At 39.2% G+C, this 13,617-nt stretch overlaps 1 protein-coding gene across 3 annotated transcripts in view; it reads right to left on the bottom strand.

Annotated features, from left to right (window-relative positions):
- Positions 1 to 13,617, bottom strand: part of MTMR2 (myotubularin related protein 2) — a 267,450-nt gene that overhangs the window by 211,267 nt on the left and 42,566 nt on the right. For all 3 annotated transcript variants that reach the window (XM_053708594.1, XM_053708592.1, XM_053708595.1), the window contains 2 exons: positions 13,283 to 13,384; positions 4,900 to 4,983 (listed from right to left, as the gene is read on the bottom strand). In XM_053708594.1, the coding sequence (XP_053564569.1) occupies positions 4,900 to 4,983; positions 13,283 to 13,384 (186 nt within the window). The remainder of the gene's footprint in view (positions 1 to 4,899; positions 4,984 to 13,282; positions 13,385 to 13,617) is intronic.

Raw genomic sequence — 13,617 nt, 5'->3', positions numbered from 1 at the left:
AAATTTAGCCGGGCTTGGATGTTTTTTTTTTGTAAGAAAAGGCTTCCGTCTTGCCACTCTACCCCATAGCCCAGACATATTAAGAATACGGGTGATTGTTGTCACATGTACCACACAGCCAGTACTTGCCAGATATTCCTGCAGCTCCTTTAATGTTGCTGTAGGCCTCTTGGCAGCCTCCCAGACCAGTTTTCTTCTCGTCTTTTCATCAATTTTGGAGGGACATCCAGTTCTTGGTAATGTCACTGTTGCACCATATTTTCTTCACTTGATGATGACTGTCTTCACTGTGTTCCATGGTATATCTAATGCCTTGGAAATTCTTTTGTACCCTTCTCATGACTGATACTTTTTAACAATGAGATCCCTCTGATGCTTTAGAAGCTCTCTGCAGACCATGGCTTTTGCTGTCGGTTGTGGCTAACAAAATGTCAGGAAAGACCTACTAGAACAGCTGAACTTTATTTTGGGTTAATCAGAGGCACTTTAAATGATGACAGGTGTGTACTGACTCCTATTTAACATGATTTTGAATGTGATTGCTTAATTCTGAACACAGCTACATCCCCAGCTATAAAAGGGTGTTCACACTTATGCAACCATATTATTTTATTTTTTTATTTCCCTTTACCTAAAAGATTTCAGTTTGTTTTTCAATTGAGTTGTACAGTTTATAGGTCACATTAAAAGGTGGAAAATAGTTCTGAAATTATTTATCTTTGTCTCATTTTTTTACATCACAGAAACCTGACATTTTAAAAGGGATGTGTGGACTTTTTATTTCCAATATATATATATATATATATATATATATATATATATATATATATATATATATATATATATATATATATATACACACACACACACTGTATATATAAGCAGCAGAATCAGCGCGTTAAACTTGTGTTCACATTGCAGAAGCAGTTGGCAGAGTTATTAACGTACAATATTAGATTATTTTTTTATTGAAACTGGATCGATTTTTTTAAGGATGTGTCAGATTAGATTAATGTGATTCTATGAGGAAATAAGTAAAGATTTGTGCTATGTAAATTAAGATGTTGTCTGTGTGTATTTACTAATCTAAATGTTGAAAGCTGGAAAAACACAAAACTCATCATTTATTAGTATTTTATTTTTCTTACTTTTAAAATCAACATGTCATCAGCTACAATTAAAAGTCAAATGTGCTTTCTCTACAGCTCATCTTTTCAATCCAAAGAATATCAACAACATGGTGGATATATAATTTCCATTTTATGGGGTTCCCCTCAAACTTAAACTGTATGGATCAGAAGAAAGTTGCACTGTAGACCATTCTCAGTGACTCAGATACAAAAACACAATTACCCTATAACTTAATTTTACCATAAACTTTAAAGGGACAGTTTACCCAAAAACTTTCTCTCCTTTAATTTGTTCCAATGATCCATTTTACCTGCTGTGCATTCAATTATTTACAAATAGCTCCTTAGCCTTTATATTGGCATTTGAAATATGTGATTTAGCCTGTAGTATCCGCACCTATACTGAAAGTTTCTATATCTAGGTATAGGCCTCTGGTTTTCAAACCTGTCCACAGGGCTCCCTAACAGGCCACATTTTGAGGATATCTGAACAAGTGAAATAATCAGCGGATTAGTAAACATGGCTATTTAACCTGCTCTCATCCAAAGTAATCCTGAAAACCTGGCCTGTTGAGGAGGCCTGAGGGGAGGTTTGAAAACCAGTGGTATAGGCTATTGAGAAACTATGTAAACACAGCCAGCACTCACCGTGGAAGGTCGAATAGAGATAAAGCTTTAAAATAATAATTTTCAATTGTTCCAAGTATTGTACAGAGACAGAAATAAGAAAGGAAAGCATTTGAGTTATAAGATAACGAGATCTAATCTGTCAGCAAGCCAAGTCTATTTTGATGGGCTGTGGTTTCAAAGAGCAAATTAAGCTATTTATTTAGCAAAAAGAAGCATAAATTAGCAATTTCTCATACATTTTATATGCTGCAGCTGGTATAACAAGTCATGGGGAACACATTCAGGGAAAAACAATTTTACAGTGAACTGTCCCTTTAATAACCACAGTATCACACAATGGCACTTTTCTATTTGGCTTTAAAACAAGCTGATTCTACCTGGTGAACTATTAATTCTATTTAGATGCCACACCAGCTTTTTGGGTCACTAGACATGTTTGCTTTACTGAAATGTAAATTTTAGTTCAATTTCTTTACAAAGAATTTTGTTGATTTTTAATCTGCCACTTTGGTTGTTATAACTTTACAATGTAAGACATCTACCTATCAATGTTTTTTGTTAAAATGTTCATTTAAAATTCTAGGAACACAGTGATGTTCTTGTTGTGTCAATAACTTTATTCAAAAAGACACACAGTGTATTTGCTTAAATCTGCGTCATATTTTCATGCGTATCCAACAGGAACTGAAGAGAGATGTGACACGATATTAGTACAATTGGCAGACTTTTTGAGCAGTGCTTTATATTAAAAAAATTCCATTTTTCAAGCAGATGTTTTTTCTGTGAGTTGCCAATCTCGCTTGATTTTAATAAGCTTTTTAGTGACTAGAAATATCTAAAGGTGTAAAACATGGAAGCATGGGATAAGGTAACTCTCCAAAATCATAATGAAATCTTCATTAAAAAACTCAGACAGTATCAGACTAATGATGTTTACCCAGCTTAAAGGATTAAAAAAGTAATTAAAATGTCAATATAAAATTATTTTATCAAAGTGAACCCAGCTACATACACTGCGTGCACAATTGAGTTGTATTTTTGAGGATTAATTTCATTATTGAACAACTACAGTGCTCTTGGTCAATCCAAAATGTTAGTAAACCTCAAACCTGAATATTTAAGAAAGTAAAAGTGAGATTTTGGCTTTCTAAGGAGAATATCTAAGTGTGCACAATTATTGGGCAAATTTTCCCATATCACTTGTTTATTTTCATCTGTTAAAGTGAGAATAATAAACAAAGAACTTAAAATTTACAAATAAACATTTCTGAAATTTCCACACAAAAAAATTATCAGTGACCAATATAGCCACACTTCTTTTCAATAACAGTCATAAACCTTCCATCCATGGAGTCTGTCAGTTTCTTGAACTGTTGACGATCAACTTTTTATACAGCAGCAACCACAGCCTCCCAGACACTGTTCAGAGAGATGTACTGTTTTCCATTGCCGTAAATCTCCCATTTAAGAAGGGCCCACAAGTTCTCAATAGGGTTTAGGTCAGGTGAGGAAGGGGCCATGTCATTATTTTTCATCCTTAAGGCCTTTACTGGCTAGACACGCAGTTGAGTACTTGGATGCATGCAATGGAGAATTGTCCTGTATAAATATCATGGTCTTTTTGAAAAATGCAGACTTTTTCCTGTACCACTGCTGGAAGAAAGTGTCTTCTAAAAACTGGCAGTAGGTTTGGGAGATGATTTTGAGTCCATCTTCAACTCGAAAAGGTCCAACTAGCTCATCTTTAATACTACCAGCCCATACCAGTACCCCACCTCAGCCTTGCTGGCGTCTAAGTCAAAGTGGAGCTCTGTGCCCATTACTGATCCAGCTACGGGCCCATCCATCTTTGTCCGTGAAGAATCACTCTCATTCATCATTCCATAAAACCTTTGAAAAATCTGTCTTCAGATATTTCTTGGCCCAGTCTTGATGTTTCAACGTATGTGTCTTGTTCAGTTGGGTTTCAGCCTTCCTTACCTTGGCCATGTCTGAACACTGAACACCTTGTACATCTGGGCACTCCAGGTAGGTTGCAGTTCTGAAATATGACAGCGCTGGAGGATAATGGGTTCCTGGTAGCCGATTCTTCTCAAATCTTTGGCAGCTAATTTGAGTCTTTTTTTTCTCAAAACGTTTCTTGCGACCCTGTTGACTATTTGCAACAAAACGTTTGATGGTTCTGTGATCACAACCCAATATCTTAGCAATTTCAAGAGTGCTGCATCCCTCTGAAGGTCTTTTAAAATTCTTTGACTTTCAGTCAGTTAAATATCTTTTTTGGCCCATTTTACCTGAGGAAAAGAAGCTGCCTAATAATTATGCACACCTTGATATAGGGTGTTGATCTCCTAAGGCCACACCTTCCCTCATTACATATCACCTGATATGCTTAAATCCAATAAGCATTTAAGTTTATACAGCTTGGAGTTGGACAATATGCATAAAAATGATGATTTAGTCAAAATACTCACTTGCCTAATAATTGTGCACACAGTGTATATGTCCCTAATAGGCTTTAGAAGATAGAAACAGCAAAATAATTAACTTTATACTAACATAATGACTGTGGCTAACATTGTCAACTGCAGCTCAAGTGCAGGTAGGCTCCTCTAAAGCAAACGGTGGGTGGAGTTAGGCTGTTGAAAAACAATTGCAGCAAACAAGATTAGACTTGGCTTATATGTGTTATTCTATAGCAAGGCAACAGAAATGTTTAAGTATTGAAAGGTATTTCCTGTCACTTAAAGCTAATGGTTCTTTTTTTATTCAACGTGTGTAGAAAAGAGCGCCACATCATATATCTTTGCAGTGTCCTTCCCACAATAATTGGTTTCATTAACACATTATCAATAATATTTAAATGTTTAGTTTATTTAAAAGTGTTGCTCTCTTGACCTAATTATTTTGTGCAAACGACAATTTCATCTTGTCTTACCAGTCGGAATCCTTACCGTCTTATTCATGTCCAAATTAGGACTAACTTCATGAGAATTAAATAATTTTTCAGCTTTACACTGCAGGTCACATATCATTCCTATACAGTCTATGGTTAGGTTATGTCTTGTGTTTATGTTATTCTGTATTTTGAAATCTCACAGAAATAAGACAATTTAAAAGGAAAAAAAACACAACTCACCTGTCGCCTATATTCTAAAATGGGATCATACACCTTCCAGCCATTTTCAGGGAATATCTCTTTGTATTCAAAAGCAAAAACAGGCTGTGCAAAAAAAAAAAAAAACACAAAACAGTGGAATAAAAAGTTTATTTACAATACAACTGAAGCTACGTATTACGTATTCACTGTAAGTGAAGCTAAAAAAACAAACAAAAAACTCATCATTAGCTTATCATATACTGGGAAAAGGGAATTTCCTCAAGGCACCAATAATAATCTAAATCTGAAAAGATGGAGATTCAAGTTTTGTAAATTTCATCTTCTCATTTATTTCATTAAAAGAACATTAGGATTTTAAAGTATTCTTATATTAAAAGCATGGAGCCCCAGAGTGGACACAATATTAACATTATTAACCCCTAAACTGCCAACCCCCCACAAAGCCAAGTACCTAATTACTCTATTAACCCCTAAATGCCAACTCCCACAACGTTAAGAATTAATCTAATCACTAAGCCCCCTAACCTAGCACCCCCTAAGTTAACCCCTATTACATAAAATAAAAACACTATCTTCTTTATAAATTAAAGAGTATCAAAATAAAAAAATCCAAATTTAAAATTAAAATAAAAAACCTAACATAACATAAAAAAACCTAAGATAAAAAATAAAATAAAAAACTCTAATATTACAAAAAATAAAAAAATCTGAAATTACAGAAAAAAAATAAACGAAATTATCCAAAATATATTTTTTTTAAACCTAATCCAAATACCCTTATAAAAATAAAAAAGCCAACCCAAAATAAAACACCCCTAATCTGACACTAAAGCGATCAGCTCTTTTACCTAACTAAAGTACAAATTACCCTCTAAAAGTAAACCCCCAACATACACCAAAACCCCTAAAATAAAAAAACTAACACTAAAAAAACCTAAGCTACCCCCAAAATAAAAAAACTAACACTAAAAAAATCTAAGCTACCCATTGCCCCTAAAGGGGCATTTGTATGGGCATAGCCCTTAAGAGGGCAATCGGCTCTTTTGCTGCCCATTAAAATAAAAAATCCCTAATCTAAAAAAAAATAACCTAAGTCTAACCCCGAAATAGATACTCACCATTCCTGAAGTCCGGTGGGGAAGGTCTTCTTCCAGGCAGCTCCATCTTCCTCCAGCATGGGGACATCTATCTTCATCCGGAGAGAAGGCGATGCGGCGTGGGGCTGGCCACGCAGACATTCAGCCTGGAGGATCCTCTTCATGCGATCGCCGCTGCACACTGAAGATTGAATGCAAGGTACCCGTTTTATATTTGGGGTACCTTGCATTCCTATTGGCTGAAATTTTCAAATCAGTCAATAGGATGAGAGCTACTGAAATTGGTTTTGTTTTTTTAATGTATTGTTATTTTATTTTTTTAATTTTATATTAGGATTTTATTTTTTTGGTACTTTTTAATTAATTTATTAAGAAGATAGGATTTTTTATTTTATGCAATTGGGATTAACTTAGGTGTTAGGTTAGGGGGCTTAGTGATTAATTCTTAGCATTATGGGGGGGTTGGCGGTTTAGGGGTTAATAGTGTAATTAGGTAGTTTGCGTTGTGGTGGGTTGGCGGTTTATTGGTTACTATTGTAATTAGGTTATTTGAGTTGTGGGTGAATGGAGGATTGATACATTGATACATTGTTTTTAGTTATTGCAGTGGGGGGGATGGCGGTTGAGGTACATATTGCGTTCGTGCGGGTGGTTTGTTAATACTTTGTGCGGGCGGTTAGGTGTTTTTGTTAATACTTTGTGCGGGCGATGCCGCATATGTGCCCCAGGTGGATTAGTTTAGCTGCAGGCGCAGCCAACATTCTTTTGGCTGCACGCGCAACTGATGACAGCGATGGACGCGTTACAAAAAGCAATTATAGTATAGATAACTTAAATTATGCTTACCTGATAATTTTCTTTTCTTCAGATGGAAAGAGTCCACAGCTGCATTCATTACTTTTGGGAAATAAGAACCTGGCCACTAGGAGGAGGCAAAGACACCCCAGCCAAAGGCTTAAATACTCCTCCCACTTCCCTTATCCCCCAGTCATTCTGCCGAGGAACAAGGAACAGTAGAAGAAATACCAGGTTGAAAAGGTGCCAGAAGAATAAAAAATAAAAGACGCCCCACAGAAAAAATACGGGTGGGGAGCTGTGGACTCTTTCCATCTAAAGAAAAGAAAATTATCAGGTATGTATAATTTATGTTTTTCTTCATAAAATGGAAAGAGTCCACAGCTGCATTCATTACTTTTGGGAAAACAATAACCAAGCTATAGAGGACACTGAATGCAAGAACGGGAGGTTACAATAGGCGGCCCATTCTGAGGGCACTAGGCCTGAAAAACCACCACCCAACCAAACCCCGGTTCGTCGGAGCCGGGCAAAAAAAACTAGAAAGGAAAAAGACCCCAAGGACACTGACCCGCAGATAGTCCAAAAGCCTAACTAGAGACCGCAAAGCAGACTCACTGAGCCAACACTCCTCCTCGTCGCCCAGCAGTCAGTCCCCACACAACCCTTTACTAGTACAGTAACAAAATCCCCAAAAGGGAGACCCAAAAGGTACAGCAAGATCCAATAAAGTAAAAAAAAAAACTTTAAAAGAAGGCCAAGTCCACAGAGACAAGAATGGACCCTGAGAACAAGGGGAGACGACGCCCAACCCACAAGGAGCAAACCGGGCATCATCAAGGAGAAGAAACATCTCCCAAACATCGTGCAACAGCACCAAAAAAGACAGCTGAAGACAAAGTCCTCAAAACGTCAGAACTCAGAGACTGAGCAAACAGAAAAATTACAAGTAGCAAACTCAGAAAGATAAACATCTAAATTCCAGTAACCCGCTGCCATCCGTAGAAAGACACAGAGAAAACAATATCCGTAAGGAAAAAGCGGCTGAACAAAATATCAGATTGCCCAACCTCCAAGATAGAGAACACACTCCAGGCAATCCAGGCCGCCAGGCGTACTCACAGATCTCAAAGGGGGAGAGGCACAGAACCTCAAAAAGAGGTCCACTGGCACCCCCAAGACCTGAGGATGAACAACAGATCTCAGAACCTACACCTAGCCGGACCAGCCCAAGCAATGGCAGATCTGAAGCAAGGGAACAAAAAGGAACCCCAAAACCAGCCCCTAAGAGGGCAGAAGAATGGACAGAGCCACTTCAACCTGGAGACAATCCAGCAGGCATTAGACCCAAGGAGATCTAGCAAAGCCACCCAACGAAAGTCTCAATGCGGAGGCAGCAGCTCCCCAGATGGAAAGGAACAACTCAAAGAGCAGACCAATCTCCGAACCAGATAAAACATCTGTTCCAACCTCCCAAACACAGGAGAGGCCCCTAAAAAAGGAACCACACCTCCGTGAGGAGGACAACGAGCCCCTTGAAGAGGAGAGCATCGATAAACACCTGCCCATAAGACAGGAAGTCGTAGGAAGAACCGAGAGAACACAAGGCCACGTCACTGACAAACACGGAAAGAACCCCTTAAAACACCATCGTGCTAGCACACATACCAGGCGCAAGAGTGACAGCTGAGCAACCGCAAATCTTCCGCTTGCTAGGCAGGAAAGCCCACCGTCAGGTTACAATAGTTGGCTGTCCCAAGGGAACCGTATTGTCCGACACAAGACAAGCCCCAAAGAGCCCCGGCTCTCAGTAAATCTGGCCAAGTTGTAAAACAGAACAGCCAGAACAAGGGCTAAGCACAAGTACCCCAGAAATTGGAACCCCCAGGCCAGTCCTAGGATCATAAGGTCCGATAACATTCCACAGCGGGATCCACAAAGTGAAAACGCAGAGTAAAACCCTCAACAACCGGAAGAATCAGGACAAGAAGCCCGGGCCCCCCAAATGTTTAAATTAAACAATATTCCAGGAACATAAATCCCTTGTCTGATATAAAAAAAACAGACCTCCCAGGGAAAAACCCAGAATAACCCGAATAACAAGAGCAAGAAGCCCTTGCAAGTCCCGACCCAAAGGGAAGAGACCACCCCTTGCAGGAGCCCAACACTCCAAGAGTCAAGGCCTCCCAAGGCCATAAAAGGACACTAGAGCTAACAGGAGTCCAAGCAACATTAACATGATTGTGCTTGAAAAGCGTGGCTAATCCCCCCTAAGGGACTCAAGGCGCTGCTCATTTTATAAACCTTGAAAGGAGGAAAGGCTGATAAGACCTCGCCAGGGATCGAACTAGCAACCCTCGGTTTACTACAGTAAAGAGTAGCTACAGAGCATTAGTATGATGGCTAGCTGTCCAGCTAGCTGAGCATTAGTATGCTGAGCTAGCTGTCCAGCTAGCCAGGAGCTCCAGACACAATGGGAAAAGTGAGGACAAGTCACCCGAACAGAGCAACAACAAGCCTCCACATAACCTCAGATTCTAAGTCAGAGGACAGTAAAACATGGGTTTGGATGCCACCTGGATGGCAATTCCTGAACCATATGAGTGGAAAACCACTAGGACCTCTTCTATCCCAAGAAGGAGATGCAGAGCATTCCCAACCCCGGGGAAGGACCTCTAACTGGAGCCCAAAAAGACCTCACTGTCTAATGTCCCAAAAAGGAACAACCAACTCCTGAAGGGAATCCAAGTCCCCCAAAGGTGGCCCAATCCACAAGGAGAAATGGACAAAGTCCAAGAAGGTCTCAATGAAGAAGAGAACCTCTAAAGGAACAAGTCCAAAAAGGACAACTCCCAGGGCCTCCTAAAGGCAAAACCGCCCCGACGGACACAAGGTGCTAAACCCTCTAACCTTCGAACCACGTGGAAAGGAATACTCTAGGTTCTGGGGCTATTGAAAGCAACAGAAAGTGACACAGCAGAATTCACTGATCCAGTCACCAGAGAGATGGCCATTTAAGGACTGAAACAATCCCGAGAGCCGCACGGACCCGCAAGTCCTCTTGAGAATGCTTAGCTGAAACTTGTAAAGCAAATAACAAGAAACATAAATATTTTACACTCGGCACCCCAACCTGACCAGCAAGGTATAATAGGCGCCACGTGTCTGAATAAGCCGCGAGACAGAAGATCTGAACCCAAGCAGGACCAGCCTGCAAACAGGGTCATAACTGCCAAGCTTGCTAAATCCGCCCTCAGAGAGGGAGGAAGAAAAAAACTGACAACATGGGACTAACGTGTCCCAAACAACTTCCATAGAAGCAAACAGCGAGTATTGATCCCAGAGAAAGTTCCCACAGGAAACATAGCATGAAAAAGAAAATTCATCCTAACCGGATAAAATAAAATGACAGGCAACCCGAAGGTTAACGCCCAAGAAGAACCGAAAGATCCGCAGGACCAGCCTAACGGAAACCCTGTTCCTCCAACAAAACTGGGAAGGATCTCGATAACAAGACTTAAAGGAGATTATGTCATCCCCCATGTCTAACGAGGTGAGCCATTCGAAATAGGAGACTGATGAGTCCCATAGCCGAGAAAGATAGGGTTCCCAAACAACTCAAAAACATGTTTGAGTAGAACATGAAGGCGAGCCAGCCTGTAACGAAAGGCACAACACTCAGGAACAGTTACACCCACAGGGAACTGCACATGCCCTCCATTGGCCGAGAGACCCGTGGCAATCGGGCACGAGCCCAATCGCAAATAAACATCTGAAGACGAGCAAGCGGCAAAAGTACGCAAAAGCGAAAACGTGCCACAACCCCGGGGGAAACAATCCACCCTCCGAGGAGGAAAAAACATAACCTGGGTTACCCGCATGTGTAGCAGAAGGGAGCGGTAGGGAACTCGCCTCCCGGAGGACAGGGCCCCCCGAGGTGGATGGCTCAGCAGTCCTTTGAATCCCAGAGCCTGAGGAACAAGGTGCTCTAGGACAGCCTAAAGAACATAACTGACTGACCTGACTCAATGGGGCCAATTCACATTCGTCACAGGACAAAGAATCTGAATCAGAAAGTTGAACAATCTCAACATCAGTATCCTCCATAATTGGATAAAGGATACCAAAAAATGGACTATATATAAAACATTTGAACGGCACCTGACACCCACAATGGCTGGGGCACTCACCACCTCCTATGAGCCAAACACCATCGGACTATATTTCTCCGTCACCACACAGTCAGGAATGCGGAAATGGGAGACCAGAACGTAAACACACCAGGTCACAAGGTGAACCGTACAGTCCAAAAAAAGTGCTCCCTACTGTAAGGTCGCATCACTTTGAAAGGTCGTTATGTTCCAAAAGCAATGAGCCTAGTTAATACTACACATAAGCAATGTTGAATCCCATAAACATGATTACCCCCCCCTGTTCAATAATCCACCTCAGGAGATATCTTGATTCCAAGAAACTAAAGGAGTCTCACTGAGACCCTGTAATTTTTCATGTAAGTTTGCAGGAACAAATGAGTTACAGTACAATCATGAAGAAGTAAAATGAAATGATCTTAACGGAATCTACGCTATGGAACAGGAACACGGCCCTTCAAGTGTGACGGATAGTAGCATCGCCTCCGCCATGGACTTGAGAGAAGAAAGCAGGCAGCGAAGTTCGACAACGCCGATTGCTTGTGGAGTTGTTAAAATGAGTCGGTATGGTTTTGCAGAAAGACTCTTCCTGCAGCTCCGGACTCTAACTTTCATCCAAGCCCTCACTGAGGGACTGACAGGATTACTTAAAACTTCCGTCCCATGTCGAAGAGTACTACCCTCCATAAGAGACGAAAACAAACTTCTGGCACTTCTCTGCCAACCTCCTGGGACGAAAGGCAAAGAATGACTGTGGGATGAGGGAAGTGGAAGGAGTATTTAAGCCTTTGGCTGGGGTGTCTTTGCCCCCTCCTGGTGGCCAGGTTCTTATTTCCCAAAAGTAATGAATGCAGCTGTGGACTCTTTCCATTTATGAAGAAAAATACAGTCGTCCACATGATTTAGTGTAAATCGTACTTACATTTTAGTAAATCGTGCACACTATTTAAAAGTAAATACATTTTGTGGCCACTCTGGGGCTTCGTATAAAATTAATTAAAAATTAGCACCTAGGTTCTTTTAGTCATTATTTAAGCCAGAGGTGTCCACCATTTTAAAATAGGGGCCACAAACATATCTTAATTGCAATGTCTAAGAACTGTTTTTCAGATTGAAAGTGTTGCCTTACTAAGTCCTAGGTCTAATATAATTGTTGTAACCTTTTCTTTCAGGAACCAAAAATATGAGACTTGAATGATTCACATTCTTACAAAAACACATTTTAGTCCTAAATAAAAGTGTTGTTTGTGAATTTATATTTTAGACTCCCCACTACAGTTTTTGTTTTAACCAAATATATATATAAAAATGGGTTCTCCCTTCGGTGAGAGGAGGCAGTGAGCCCAGCTTATAATTATGTATGTTAAAGAGACCTGACAAAAATAATCATAAAAGAATGACTTTTTTAGAATGATTTATAAAAATCAGCACTCTTTATGTGTAAGGACTGGAAGTAATGTCTTAAAATTAACAAATTATTTCCATATATCTTGAATGAAAGTTGGTTGGAATAAAAAATTGTTTTAATTGTTAACTTTACTTCACGATAACAACAATAGAATTTTGGTAGCTGTTCCTATTGCAATGGTTTACTTTACTGCTTGGTAGTAACAAAAGAAGTAAAAAACAGACATTTATTGTTACTACCAAGTAGGCAACTGACTAGGATTATATATTTAACAGTAAAAGATATATGGTCTTCACTTTAACAAAAAGTAAATAAATAATGTACCAAATATTGCTAGAGCAATGTTTTGTTTTTATGAATAGTTATTGCCCTTTTACACAAGTAGGATTGGGAATGGTGCTTTCACCTTTTGTATTATTATGTCCCTTTAATCAAAGTCGTCTATTTTTTTTAACTGGTCTGATATTAAAGGCACACTCAAATCAAAATGATTCAGACAGACAGAGCATGCAATTTTAAACAACTTTCCTATTTACTTCCATTCACAAATTGTGCACAGTCTTTCTATATTTACACTTTTTGAGTCACCAACTTCTACTGAGCATGTGCAAGAAATTCACAGAATATAAGTATATACATTTGTGACTGGCTGGTGGCTGTCACATGATACAGGAGGAGTGAAAACTGACATAACTAAAGTTCAGACTAAATGCTATTGCATTGTCTTTTTATCATGCATGTGTTGATTATGCAAATCTACTGTATTTACTGGTCATTTAATCACACTGCCTATATATAATGTATTGTATATATACAAAATTATGTTTGTATGACATAACTGATATTTAAACAATTTATTTGTTTTAATACTTAATTAAAGAAGTAGCAAACTGAATCTTTAAAACATATAGTAAATCTGAGATGTTAAAAGTTTACCAAACAGATCATACCACGTTGTGATTTAGCGGGAAGGCATACTTGACGAGATTTTCCACTATAGATTTACGAGTACGTGCATCTTGTTTGTAGGTAAATCGTATATTACGCATATCCTGTCAAAGTAACAATTCATCATTATTTCCAGCCCAAGTCATCAATAGCGATAGAGTTACGTCAGTTATTACGCAAAACAAAAATGTAACAAATAAATATGTACAAAGTGCTTTTTCTGCAATTTTTCTGAGTTCAACTTTTCCTGTACTGTTAATGCAGATTCGTTTTTTTCATGTGGTTACTACTCTCTAGTTTTCCACCGATACAGTCTGACTGGTCGTCCTGAAAGTTA

This window comes from Bombina bombina, chromosome 3 (assembly GCF_027579735.1).
Source record: "Bombina bombina isolate aBomBom1 chromosome 3, aBomBom1.pri, whole genome shotgun sequence".
In the NCBI taxonomy this organism is placed as follows: Eukaryota; Metazoa; Chordata; class Amphibia; order Anura; family Bombinatoridae; genus Bombina; species Bombina bombina.
The sequence above is the reverse complement of the archived record's forward strand: the minus strand, read 5'-3'. Positions and strand labels throughout refer to the sequence as shown.